At 35.1% G+C, this 12,639-nt stretch overlaps 2 protein-coding genes across 5 annotated transcripts; one reads left to right on the top strand and one right to left on the bottom strand.

Moving 5' to 3' along the window:
• The first annotated feature begins 3,129 nt into the window (after nt 1-3,129).
• LOC116013745 (glutamate receptor 3.6-like) lies at nt 3,130-7,526 on the top strand. Of its 4 annotated transcripts, none has more exons than XM_031253654.1 (7): nt 3,130-3,256; nt 3,852-4,150; nt 4,258-5,594; nt 5,680-5,957; nt 6,039-6,070; nt 6,151-6,557; nt 6,886-7,526. In XM_031253654.1, exons 2-7 carry the CDS (start codon nt 3,886-3,888, stop codon nt 7,300-7,302), a joined length of 2,736 nt encoding a protein of 911 aa, XP_031109514.1. In that variant the 5' UTR covers nt 3,130-3,256; nt 3,852-3,885; the 3' UTR covers nt 7,303-7,526. The 4 variants fall into 4 exon arrangements, with proteins under 4 accessions (XP_031109514.1, XP_031109516.1, XP_031109517.1 ...); XM_031253656.1 differs by lacking the exon at nt 3,130-3,256 and adding an exon at nt 3,348-3,366; XM_031253657.1 differs by lacking the exon at nt 3,130-3,256 and adding an exon at nt 3,502-3,520.
• Nucleotides 7,527-7,728: 202 nt separating this feature from the next.
• Nucleotides 7,729-12,313, bottom strand: LOC116014352 (protein PIN-LIKES 7-like). The gene is made up of 12 exons (XM_031254393.1): nt 12,294-12,313; nt 12,055-12,114; nt 10,704-10,925; nt 10,503-10,582; nt 9,801-9,925; nt 9,596-9,717; nt 9,228-9,398; nt 9,028-9,159; nt 8,815-8,915; nt 8,347-8,399; nt 8,069-8,257; nt 7,729-7,980 (listed from the first exon to the last, which is right to left on the bottom strand). Exons 3-12 carry the CDS (start codon nt 10,836-10,838, stop codon nt 7,856-7,858), a joined length of 1,233 nt encoding a protein of 410 aa, XP_031110253.1. The 5' UTR covers nt 10,839-10,925; nt 12,055-12,114; nt 12,294-12,313; the 3' UTR covers nt 7,729-7,855.
• Nucleotides 12,314-12,639: the final 326 nt, after the last annotated feature.

Genomic DNA, 12,639 nt, shown 5'->3' on the forward strand with positions numbered 1-12,639 from the left:
TTTAAATGTATTTCATAATTATTAATATATTAATTATTAGTATTTTGTCATATTTTTAGTTTGATAGTATATAAAAAATATAAATACAAAAATAATAAAATCATTTAAAAAACTCAAAATTAATAAAAATAAAATTTTAGATATAGCCAAACTAACCCAAGATAAACTCCACATAATTTCACCCGAACCGAATATATCCGAATTAAAGTAGGTTCGAATATCGAGTGTAAAAAGTATCACACAAAATTTTTAGATATCCCCCGAACTAAACCGACACCCACCCGTACTTGGCGGGTTGGCAATCGTGTTGCCAAATTGGAGGTTGTAGGTTTGAACTCTTAAGCATTATTTCTTAAAAACTTTTTTCATATTAAAATTTTAAATTGAATATATGCACTCTTACAAACATTTCATAACTTCTATTAATATATGCAAATTTTAACCTTGCTCCAAGCCCCAAGCCTTCCTCTATACGGAGTATGATAGAAAACCACTAACTTCTATTCCATTTTATTGTTCTCCATTTCTCATAATTCAAACCTACAAACACTTCCTCATCTCATTCATATTCCTCCATCCAAAATATTCAGATTAGTAGATTGAGGCTTGCATTTCAACATGTATACCATTTTAGACTCAAAATCAATTCAAATTATGTAAAATTTAAGAAATCAAAATTTGAAATGCTTACCCGTGAATAATTCCAACAACGAACAATGCAAATTTGACTATCGAAATGGAGGCATAAATTAAAGAACAACATTGAAACTATCTCACTATGCTCCCCTTTTTCTGATCAGTGAATTGTGAGTTTCTCAAATAGAAAGAAAATAGGGAGAAAATAATATGGGTTGAAGTTGAAAGTGAAGAAGAAAGGAGTATGCACAAATAATGTAAAAAAGCGATTTGGGTTTAAACTTTGAAGAAGAAAGGACATTGATGTACTGATGATTGATGAAATGAAGACTTTATTAAAGTGATATGACATGCTCATTTATTTAGATAACCCAAAACTATATTATATTGGAGTAAAAATATGTATTCTATTTAAATTTATTACAATTATCAAATATTTAATTTTCATTATGATTCTAATTTCAATGTCTGAACTAAACACGTCGTAGATTAATTATGTGACAACTACTTTAGATATGACTTTGTTCCTAGATTTTGAGTGTGATTTGTAGAGGTTGACTTGTCTCCATCTTCATTTAAGGGTGTGGTATGCTGATATTTATATAAATAAGGAAACCATTTATATATACAAATTTAATTTGTTAGTATTTTGAATCTTTCACCTTCTTAAACCAAGAAGACTAATAGACATTTTTATAAGGAGATAAACTCAAATTTTTGTAATTAGCAAATCACTTGATAGGGAATATACCCTGGATATACTCTCCTGCGTGTTACGTATTTCATGCGTATACGAGTATATGAATACAGGTATTAGCTTGGCCCTATTTAAGGGTCCTAATCCCTTCAAGTTTGGGACTTTTGGCCCTCCCTCTACTTCTCTCTAAAAATGCCTAAGAACCAAAAATGTTTTCTATTCTCTCTATTGAAGATCAATGAATATAAGAGTGGTTTGGCCTAAATTCTCTCCTGGATTTCAATACTTTACATATACTATATGCACTTCAATACATAGAGAGATTTAATCCTTATCATCATTGATCCAATCAATTCGATTGAAATTATCCTTATAAATGATATTTTCGATTTTACTTTTTTTCTGATGAAATTGAATAAGACACTATTCTATGGTATCTATTGTCTTTTATTAGACAGGGACTAGTCCATCCCCTTGTAGGACCATAGTCTTGGTCTTGGTCTTGGTCTATCATCAGTCTATGTACTTTGTCGTGTTCCATACGTATATGAGAAGTGTTTGTGCTTTAAACTTACCCAGAAGACCCAAAGAAATTAGGGTACTACATAAATTTCTAGGCACAAACAAACACCATTAAGGACACTACTTATTAGCTTCTTTGCATTCACCAACATCAACTTCTACTGCCCATGCCTTGCAACATGGAGATCCCAATCATATTTTATTATATATAGAAAATATTACATTTTTTGTCCTCTAATTATATCTATGATACATATTTAATCTCTAGGTGACTGGGTTATATGTAATACCAACTTTAACCTTTAAGCTATGTACAAAGTGATGATTTTAATTATTGAATGACCAAATTAGTCACTTTATTAAGGACATGTTAGGGGTTAACTATAGTCATGCATATAACTCAGAAATTAAGTTAGTACCATGGATACTAAATAATCAAAAATGCAAATTTTAGATATTTTTATCTGGTAAGAATAAAGGAGCAGTTGCCACTTTATATTATTCTGCCATGAATTGCATGCATAAAATTTTCTAATGTATAAAGAAATTCGTATTCTCTTTCTTTTTTTAAAATATATAAAAAAAAGTATAGATTAAATGTGAACGGTGGACTAACCTTAATTTGAACTGTAGACTAAAATTGTCCGACATTTATTAAATTTGAACAAAATGTGACAAAATTATTTATGATGGATTAAATGTCCCATGCATAATAAGTGTAAGACCAAAAAAGAAATTAACTCCGTCAATAACTATAGTTAATTTTATTTTTAGTCATAAATTTATAAGTGTCAGTATACTTTTAGTCCTTCTTTTCTACAGAACATTCACTTTTGATCATAATATTATTGTAGCATAACCATTTTTTGTCCTTTATCAACAAAACAGTTTAAATCTTGTCAAATATAAAAGTATTTTAGTCTTTAATTTTAATTTTTTTAAAAAATAAACATAAAAATATAGTGGGTAAATCAACTTTGTATAAAAAAAGATCGAAATGTCCTTGTATACCGACATTTGAATGATTTTCTTGACAGATGACCAAAATGGACATGTCACAATAATACTAGGACCAAATTAAAATGTTCTAATAAAAAAAAATTAAAATAAATTATCATACAACAAATAGAATTAACTCGTTAATTTCTTTAAAAAAAAAAATGTTAAAACCACATAGCGAGAGTGGTTTGGATTGCTTTTGTTGTCAATCCATCATTTTTGCAGTATCATATTCCACTGACAAAGCAAATATGAACAATAATCCTGTCTGCGTCACAATTCATAGAACTGTCAATTTCATCTTTCTATACAAACAGGGAACCCATATTAGTTTAGTCGAACCAGGAATCTCATGGAGTTTCAAGAAAGAAAAGGGGGAGTAAAGAAGACAATCCCGTAAAAGTACGCTTCACCGTCCCTGAAAGCTCATCTGTTTGCTTTTCTTTTTCATACCCAGTGTTCTTACGACGTGGAAAAAGAATTGGTTTTTCTGCACATTTCTGGAAACCCTTGTATGTCACTTTAAAGTTTTAAAAACTCCCTATTTTTGAATGGAGGTTGGTAGGATATAGCAAATTTCATTTTCTGTAGGGCTATTTCTTGTCCCTACATGCCTGAGTTTATCTCCTTCTCAAATAGTTTTGAGCTTTAAACCTTTCATTTCTGGTATTTTACAACTATTATGTACTTTTGTCTGCTCTATTAATACCAGAGAATATGCCTTTCTTTTCTTTCACTCATTGTTGAATTATGAAGAGGTCTTTAACTCTCCCAGTGCTGTGTAGATAGTTATGCTCATTTGTGTATCCTAAAAATTTACTTTGTTTGAGCTGAAATTGCCTGTTCTGAGGTTTGATTATTTGAATAACCCTGCACTTGTATTGTAGCTAATATTATGTTTTTGATATTCCATTGATGTTTAATTTCCTTATTACTCTGTATCATACTAATGCTTGTTCTTGAAGTTTGAATTATATTTAATTTATGTGAATAACAGGGTGGAATCTGGGGTTTTGGTAACTCAATTCATCATGAAACTGTTTTGGGCATTGATATTGGCAGTTTTGTACTGTGGGTATTTGTGCGAAGGAGTTAATTCAACTCTTTCTGCAAGGCCTAGTGTTGTGAACATTGGGTGTATTCTCACGATGAGGTCTGACGTTGGTAAAATTACGAAATTGGTGATAGAAACTGCAGTAGAAGATATCAATTCTAATCCGGCTGTTCTTGGAGGAACGAAGTTGAATGTCACCGTCCTTGATAACAATTCTAGTGGATTGATGGGGATACTTGAAGGTAAGTTCACTGCAGCACATACATATTTGTGAATTATGTTGACTAGCTTTTAGAATTTGATGAGAAGCATTTTCAATTTTTAATATTCGAGGCGTTATCATGAACAGCTATTAACTTCTTGGAGACTGACACTGTGGCCATAATTGGCCCCCAATCTTCAGTCATAGCTCATGTTATTTCCCACATTGCAAATGAGATCCATGTCCCTCTATTGTCTTTCTCCGCGACCGATCCTGCTCTCACTTCACTTCAGTATCCGTTCTTTGTCAGGACCTCACCAAATGATAAGTTTCAGATGGCTGCTATAGCATCGATTGTTGAATTCTATCAATGGAAAGCAGTGATTGCTATATATGTAGATGATGAATATGGAAGGAGTGGAATTGCTGCATTAGCAGATGAACTGACTATGAAGCGATGCCGGATCTCTTTTAAAGCGACTCTGAAACCTCAAGCAACATCGGATGAAGTGAGGGATATGTTAGTTCGGGTGGCTTTAACGGAATCGCGAATTATTGTTGTTCACACTTATCCTTATACAGGACTGGATATATTTTCTCTGGCGAAGAGTTTAGGAATGACAGAAAGTGGATATGTGTGGATTGCTACGCATTGGCTCTCGACAATCTTTGACACTAAAGGTCCCCTTTCGTCAGATGTAATGGACAGTATTCAAGGAACTATTACATTACGCACATATGTTCCAGATTCAGAAGTAAAGAGAAACTTTGTTTCTAGGTGGAGCACTTTGGCCAAAAGAATTGATACTAATAGCACTTTAGGGATGTGCACTTATGGTTTATATGCGTACGACACTGTGTGGCTACTTGCTCGTGCTCTTGATGCATTCTTTAAACAGGGTGGAAACATTTCGTTTTCTAAAGATCCTATGCTAGAAACACATAGAGGGGGATTAGATCTTCATTCTATGAACGTCTTTGATGGAGGGAAGTTATTGCTCGACAACATTTTGAAGACCAATATAACTGGGGTGACAGGGCTATTCAACTTTACCCCGGACAGGGAACTCTATCACCCTGCATTCGAAGTTATTAATGTGATTGGAACGGGAACCAAGAAAGTTGGTTATTGGTCTAATTATGCTGGCTTATCAAAAGTGCCTCCCGACACTCTCTATTCTTATCCACAAAGTTGTAATCCTTCCATTCCACAGCTAAACCCTGTAGTCTGGCCGGGAGAAACAATTCAGAAACCTCGAGGATGGGTCTTTCCAAACTATGGAAAGCCATTGAAAGTTGGAGTCCCTATCCGAGCTGGATTTAATGAATTCGTTGAACAGGTACCGGGTGCTGATATGTTCAAAGGGTACTGTATTGAGGTCTTCACAACTGCGCTAAACTACTTGCCATATGCTGTACCGTACAAATTTGTCCCCTTTGAAGATGCAGATGATACAGAACTTGTGCGCAGAATCACTGAAGGGGTGAGTTTAGGAAAGAAAGGTTCTTTTGTAGCGATATTATTGTTGGGCTTTGTTGTACACTTAATTACGAGTGCTGTGAATTCAGGTTTATGATGCAGCTGTGGGTAGCATTGCAATCACAACTAATCGAACATTAATGGTTGATTTCACTCAACCTTATATTGAGTCAGGCCTAGTTGTGGTCGCACCATTTAGAGAGAGGGGCTCTAATGCTTGGGCTTTTCTTAGGCCGTTTTCTCCTATGCTTTGGTGTGTCACTGGCATGTTTTTTCTTGTGATTGGGGTAGCGGTTTGGATTTTGGAGCATAGAATGAATGATGATTTTCGCGGACCTCCTAGAAAGCAAATTGAAACTATTTTTTGGTGAGTGATTTTGCCATGATTCCGTGAATAAACTGCACAAGTTCCATATTATAACATGCATTTGTGAATTTTCTATTTCAGGTTTGGCATTTCTACGTTCTTCTCTGCCAACAGTAAGTGGATTTTTTTGTTTGTTTGGATTCAGGTTTGGCTTTATATTGAAACTATTTTCTACTATTTTGTAACCATGCAGGAGAAAACACGATCAGCTGCTTAGGCCGCCTTGTCCTTATGATATGGCTATTTGTGGTTTTAATAATCAACTCTAGTTACACTGCGAGCCTTACCTCAATCCTCACGGTTCAACATCTTTTTTCCCCGATCAAAGGAATTGATACTTTGTTAACAACAAATGACCCCATTGGTTACCAGCGCGGTTCATTTGTTCGCAATTATCTGATTGAGGAACTCGGCTTTCATGAATCCAGGCTTGTTCCTTTTAATGTGACAGAAGATTATGCGAAAGCTTTAAAGGATGGTCCCAGTAAAGGCGGTGTTGCAGCTGTGGTAGACGAACGAGCTTTTCTGGAACTCTTCCTCTCAACCCACTGCGAATTCTGTATTGTAGGCTCAGAGTTCACCAGAAACGGATGGGGTTTTGTAAGTAGCTCTATTTCTTTCGCTTTTATTTGCTCTCGAACTGGAAGCCTTTTACCATGCCATTGTACATGGACAGTATGCCTGTTGAGCATAAATGATAAATAAACATAAATGTGCAGTCCAACTACCAGCTTAGGTTTTAATTGGGATGGAGCACATGCTTCAATTTGGTACGTATTGCTTGGAGCCCATCAAAGCAATCGGCCCGCACACGTGAGGGGGCGTTTTGAGCATAAATGATAGTGACACTGCACATTTGTATTTTATATATTATATGCTCGATAAATAGATTACTCCTATTGATTAAGTCTTTGTTTCTTCACTCAAGGCCTTTCCAAAGGACTCTCCTCTGGCAGTTGACCTATCAACCGTGATTTTGAAACTGTCAGAGAACGGGGAGCTTCAAAGGATCCACGACAAATGGCTGTTGAGGAGCGCTTGCACGTCGCAAAACACAAAGCTCGAAGTGAACCGGCTTGAACTGAAGAGCTTCTCGGGTCTGTTCTTTATGTGCGCGTTTGCATGCCTTTTAGCCCTGCTGGTGTACGTCGTTCTGGTAATACGCCAGTTCATGCAATATTACGCGGAGCCTGAGCCATCTTCCAGCGTAAGCTCATCGCGATCAGCACGCCTCCAGACATTCCTTTCGTTTGTCGATGAAAAGGAAAGCTCGGTAAAATGTCGGTCCAAAAGAAGGCAACTTGAAGGGGGTTCTTCAAGAAGTACTGATGAAGGTGCATACTGAATGATTCCTAGTAAGGTTCATGAAAGCATAAAGTTGTATGTACAACCACACACATATATATAGATATAGCAGTAGTCTGTCTTTGTATATGCTTATTTCTCTGCACTATCTTTAGAGGTATTTGCAGAACTTAAGCACTTTAAATGACACAATGAACCTGCTTGGTAACATAGTTAGCTTATCAGTTAATTTTGACTTATTTGACCACTATTAGTTATTTGACATGGTTAAACATTCAATATAAGTGTTGGATTAATTAGCTTATTCTTCCAAAATGCTAAAATTCATAAAGGTGTTCTTTTTTAATCAACTTTTTGAGAAAATCATTTTACATGTAATCAACTATAAGTCAAATATTTTTTTACAATCAGCTAATGCTATCAACTAGTCAAACTACTAACTTAATCAGCTAACAATTAACAGCTATTTATCGGAACACTCCAATAATTTATTTTGAAAAGAAGATGGGCCAAAATTTTGAAAAAGACCAAAAACAAATGCAGGATATCTGTTACTTTTTGAAAATATAATGAATTACAAAATAAATTTCCCCTTATGACAAGATCCACATGAACACTGTTGACCATATTGTGAGTGCAAAAGCTGCTGCAACATAAGTCCACAAGAAAATCACAGAGCACTCAGCTTCTCCTACATCAAACAGTTGTGCTATTGTACCTGCATCACCGTAGATTTTGTCAAATTTGAGAATGTTTTTTCTATCTTAAACGGAGCGAAAGTTAGTTGTGAATAGGAGTTGAAGTACCAATATTCATGGCAGGTGGAACAGCGAACTGAATCATGAGCACAAAATGGAAGAGTGGATCAGGTGGAAGGAGCCCTAAATTGAAAGCGCCTTTAACCACGCCGATCCCAATTAGGGGACAAAACACATATCGCACGCAGATCATTGCTACGATAATCTGCTTTGACACCAACGCTTTGCCGCGTAATCCTGTTCATAAGTTCATATCTTCAAATCAACATTTCCTTCAACAAAGAAAAAAAAACCACAACACAGTTACAGGAAAGACATCATCTTACCTTCAATGAGGTTTCCACCTAGGATAAGAGTGATACATGGTATTGTTCCGTTCCTACAATGGGAATAATAAGTTATAAATGAGACAATTCGTATTGCGAGGATTCGACATTTTTGCCTTGCACAGGTAGTTCAGTTGATTTTTGAGTGGCAGATTGTAGGCAAAAATTTAACATTGTGACTATTGAGCACGGGTAGTTCGGTTGGTTTTTGAGTGGCAGATTGTGGGCAAGAATTTAACATTCTAACTATTGGGCATGGGTAATTTAGTTGGTTTTTGGGTGGCAGATTGTGGGCAAGAATTTAACATTCTGACTATTGGGCACGGGTAGTTCAGTTGGTTTTTAGGTGACAGATTGCGGGCAAGAATTTAACATTCTGACTATTGGGCACGGGCAGTTCAGTTAGTTTTTGAGTGGCAATTGTAGGCAAGAATTTAACGTTCCGACTATTATTATCATAGTATGTACCCAAGTAATTGGATGGAGTCTTGGATGACTCTGAGGGGAGCTTTGTCACCAATCAATAGTCTCCTAAGTGATGTTACTGCTCCAAACACAAGTCCTAGAATCTGCAAAACATATACATATATATATATATATATATATGCTAACAATTATTTCCAACCAACTAGTAACTACCCTAAAATAAGCCAAGTAAAATGAAGTATGAAAACAACTTACAGCTCCCACAACAGGAGGAGACATTAGCTCCCCCAAGATTGTTTTGAAAAACCCCAGCATTTGGCTCAAGAACGACACGTCGTCTTGATTGTCATTTCGCTCCCTACCCGCTTTCCCAGATCCATTCTGCACCTAAAATTCTTAGAATGAAACATGGCTAGACAAAATACTAAACCTTTACATACAGATCAGAGAGCTACATTCGGGTTTTCAGGGTCATTGCTATTGTGAAAGAGCTGAGCCCTGAGATCTGCATCCAAGTCATTGTTTGTTTCCTTGATTGCCTGGGATAATGCTTCTTGTGCTTGCAGTTTCTTGGCAGAGTTTCGTATCATTTGGTAACCAAAAGTCCATATGTAGAAACCTCCAAGCTGCATTAATGCAAGATGACCATATATACACACATAAATTATAATTGAAGCATGCGCTCCGTCTCAACTAAAAGTCTAAGCTGATAATTGGACTACACATTTATGTTTATATATTATTTATGCTCAACAATATTCTGGTTGATCTGAGTTGAAAAATATAATGTAAAACACAAAGATAAGAGAGATGAGAGGCTGACCGCCATTGAGAAGGATACATATGACAAACCAAGAGAGGAACAAGTTGCTCTATCACCAAAGGGGCTTGCATCCTCAGCGCAGATTGCAGGAACAATGATTAATGGAAGATTTCCCAAATTTCCTTTATATTGAAAACAATGACATAAATGAAAAAAGTTTAATATGAAATATAAAGTTTTTAGTAGATGTGATAATAATGGATACCTGCTGCACAGGCAGCAATGATGATACCCTCCAAATATGGTTTTGGTTTCAGCAGTTTTACTGCAATCCATCCAAGAATTGATCCCACCAGAAACGTTAACCCAATGTTAACCGGCATAAACCACCTGAACAACAGAATTTGAATTTGAAACACACACACACACACATATATATATAGTCAGCCCTTCTTTTGGTTGGGGTGAACCCTCCTTGTAACCTTAACCGGCAAAGGACAAGTACAAGGTAAACTAACCTATATTGTCTAGCTGACCAATTCAAACCAAGAAGGTCAATAGACTACTTGTGGTTAACAGCCTGACCAACTTGGTTGGGGTGAACCTGCCTTGTGACCCTAGCCGGGCAAAGGACTACTACGAGTTAAACTAGTCTAGGTTGCTGAATGGTTCAAACCAAGAAGGCCAATAGGGCACTTGTGGTTACCAAGTTAACAACCTGACCAACTTGGTTGGGGTGAACCCGCCTTGTGACCCTAACCGGACAAAGGCTACTACCAGATAAACTAGCTTAGGTTGTTCCTGACTGACTCAAACTAAGAAGGCCAATAGAGTTGTTCCTGACTGACTCAAACTAAGAAGGCCAATAGAGTTATCAAATTAACAGTCTGATCAACTTGGCTGGGCTTAACCCTTTTTATTTTCTAGAAATGATATGATAGATGCATGTATGTATGTATGATCCGACCATGAAATGATGTCTTGAAGTGTGACAGTCCTTGCCAGGCTTGCAAACGTGAGGGAGGGTGTAAATGCCACAAACACTACCTGCAATCACATAACACCAAACAATATAATGCAATTACGATCTGATCTGATAATCTTTCAGTCTTATATATATATAACCTCGTTCTGATCGAAATCTAAATGTCATGAAGAATTAAGTTACCTTGTTAAGGTAGCGTCTCGCATCAGCAGGGAGAATCTTGAAATGATCAGTGGCCAATACAGCACCTAATCCACTTATTATAAGCAGCTGCAATATTGGCATAGATGCCACCTCCAATAATGTCCAGAACCCCATTTTTCTCTTCCTTCAATTCTATTCTCTTTTATTTCGTCTTTTCTTCTTCACCACAACACTCTTTCAATCACCACCATCAAGAACAAACTGCAAAAATTAAAGAAATATCAATTCAAGAACAAAGTTGGTATATATGTTAATTAGACACTTGGACGTGAAACAAGCAAGCAAACAAAGTATATAGTGGCCAAACAACATCAATATCCACACCCGTAAAGTTAGACTAATCCAGACGAATCTTGGTCTGGCCTCATTTAAGAATGCATCTCTCAAAAGTATTATTGCATTTGCATAAACATAAGTACGAATCCTAAGCGATTCAAATTGCTTTTAACTAAAGTATTTAAACGTGTGTAAACCAAATAAAAGAAAAAAAGAAAAATTACAATTTAGGATTTAAATTTAAAGTAAGAAGAAAAATATGACTTTAACTCTAACTCTAACGTGGTACTCCGTATTATTTACTATATAATATACTTAATTAGAAAAAAAATTAATTCATTGTCTATTCTTAAATTGGTAACCTTCATTATGAGTTATTCAAATTGGAAAATTTCAAGAAAAAGTATAAATAATTAAATAGTGGGCCTATACATAAAGTGATAATTAATCTTAGTCATCCTTTAGGTTTAGTTTTAGTAAAATTAATATGGATTAATTTTTATAATTATTGCAAACTTTCGATTTTGTAATTTTCATCCCTAAGTTATAGGTAATTTTAAGATTCATCCTTAAATTAAGTGTACTGTCAGTCGTGTCACATTTCATCCCTAAGTTATCATCGGCGTTACACTTTTCATCCTTTTATTAAATTTTTGTATTCACTTTTTGTTTCTAAGTTATACTAAAGTTGCAAATTTCATTCAGCATGTTTTATTAGTAAAGGGACGAAAAGTGCAACACCAATAATAACTTAAGGATGAAAAGTGAGCATGACCAACAATTAAGTACGAATTCTACAATTACAGTATAATTCAGGGACGAAAAGTGTAAAAAAAATTAATTAATGGTGGAATAAAACAAAAATTATCCATCTAAAAACAGAAAGAAGTTAAAAATTGGCTCCTCGAATTCATTCAGTTGTCTGATCATTATATACATGAAAACTTTGACGGTATTGGAAATGAACTTTTGAGGCAATCCTTACTGCACTGTATGTTAGGTGAATGTATGCTCACAAATTTAACTTTAAATCAATGAATCTAAATACTCTTACTAAGATGGATTAATTCAATGGCATAATAAGATCTGCTGATCTGACATGAAAACATTTCACCTGTGATTAAGAAAATATAGAAAACCAAAAAAAAAAAAAAACTCTTACGTTCGTAAATCATCCATGCAAAAATTTTTGGGTTTGGAAAATGAAGAACGCCAATTAAATTGAAGGAAAAGAAAAAAAAAAACAAAAACAAAAAAGATGAAATTAAGGGTGGAAGAAAAGAAAGAAAAAACCTGTGAAATTACGAAATCTGGGCAAAGCTGAGATGAAGAGATGAAACCTGGAAGAGGACCGGAGGTCTAGATTAAAACAACGTTGGAAGAAAACAAGTGAATAAATATACTCCATTCCATTCAATTCAATTCAATTCAATTCATTCCATTCCCGTTCTTTGTGCCTTCTATCTTAATACGGAATATATACATAAATATATGAAGTATTATAATTGTGTGTCTTAAGAAATATATATATATATATATATCTGCCAGATAATATATACAGTTGTAAAATGTAGAATACGTGTAATCCTGATCACGAGTTACATAAGCGCTTAGTCATCTTCTGCTCTGTTTTGGCAAT

The sequence above is a fragment of the Ipomoea triloba genome, chromosome 3 (genome assembly GCF_003576645.1).
Source record: "Ipomoea triloba cultivar NCNSP0323 chromosome 3, ASM357664v1".
Lineage (NCBI taxonomy): Eukaryota > Viridiplantae > Streptophyta > Magnoliopsida > Solanales > Convolvulaceae > Ipomoea > Ipomoea triloba.

Excerpts from the sequence above, each read along its gene's own strand:
- LOC116013745 (XM_031253654.1), top strand. The coding sequence starts at position 3,886 with ATGAAACTGTTTTGGGCATTGATATTGGCAGTTTTGTACTGTGGGTAT. Across the intron at positions 4,151-4,257 it reads ATTGATGGGGATACTTGAAG|CTATTAACTTCTTGGAGACT; the intron begins GTAAGTTCACTG and ends TATCATGAACAG. Across the intron at positions 6,558-6,885 it reads CCAGAAACGGATGGGGTTTT|GCCTTTCCAAAGGACTCTCC; the intron begins GTAAGTAGCTCT and ends TCTTCACTCAAG.
- LOC116014352 (XM_031254393.1), bottom strand. The coding sequence starts at position 10,838 with ATGGGGTTCTGGACATTATTGGAGGTGGCATCTATGCCAATATTGCAG. Across the intron at positions 8,916-9,027 it reads CTCCTCCTGTTGTGGGAGCT|ATTCTAGGACTTGTGTTTGG; the intron begins GTAAGTTGTTTT and ends TATGTTTTGCAG. Across the intron at positions 8,400-8,814 it reads GACTCCATCCAATTACTTGG|GAACGGAACAATACCATGTA; the intron begins GTACATACTATG and ends TTCCCATTGTAG.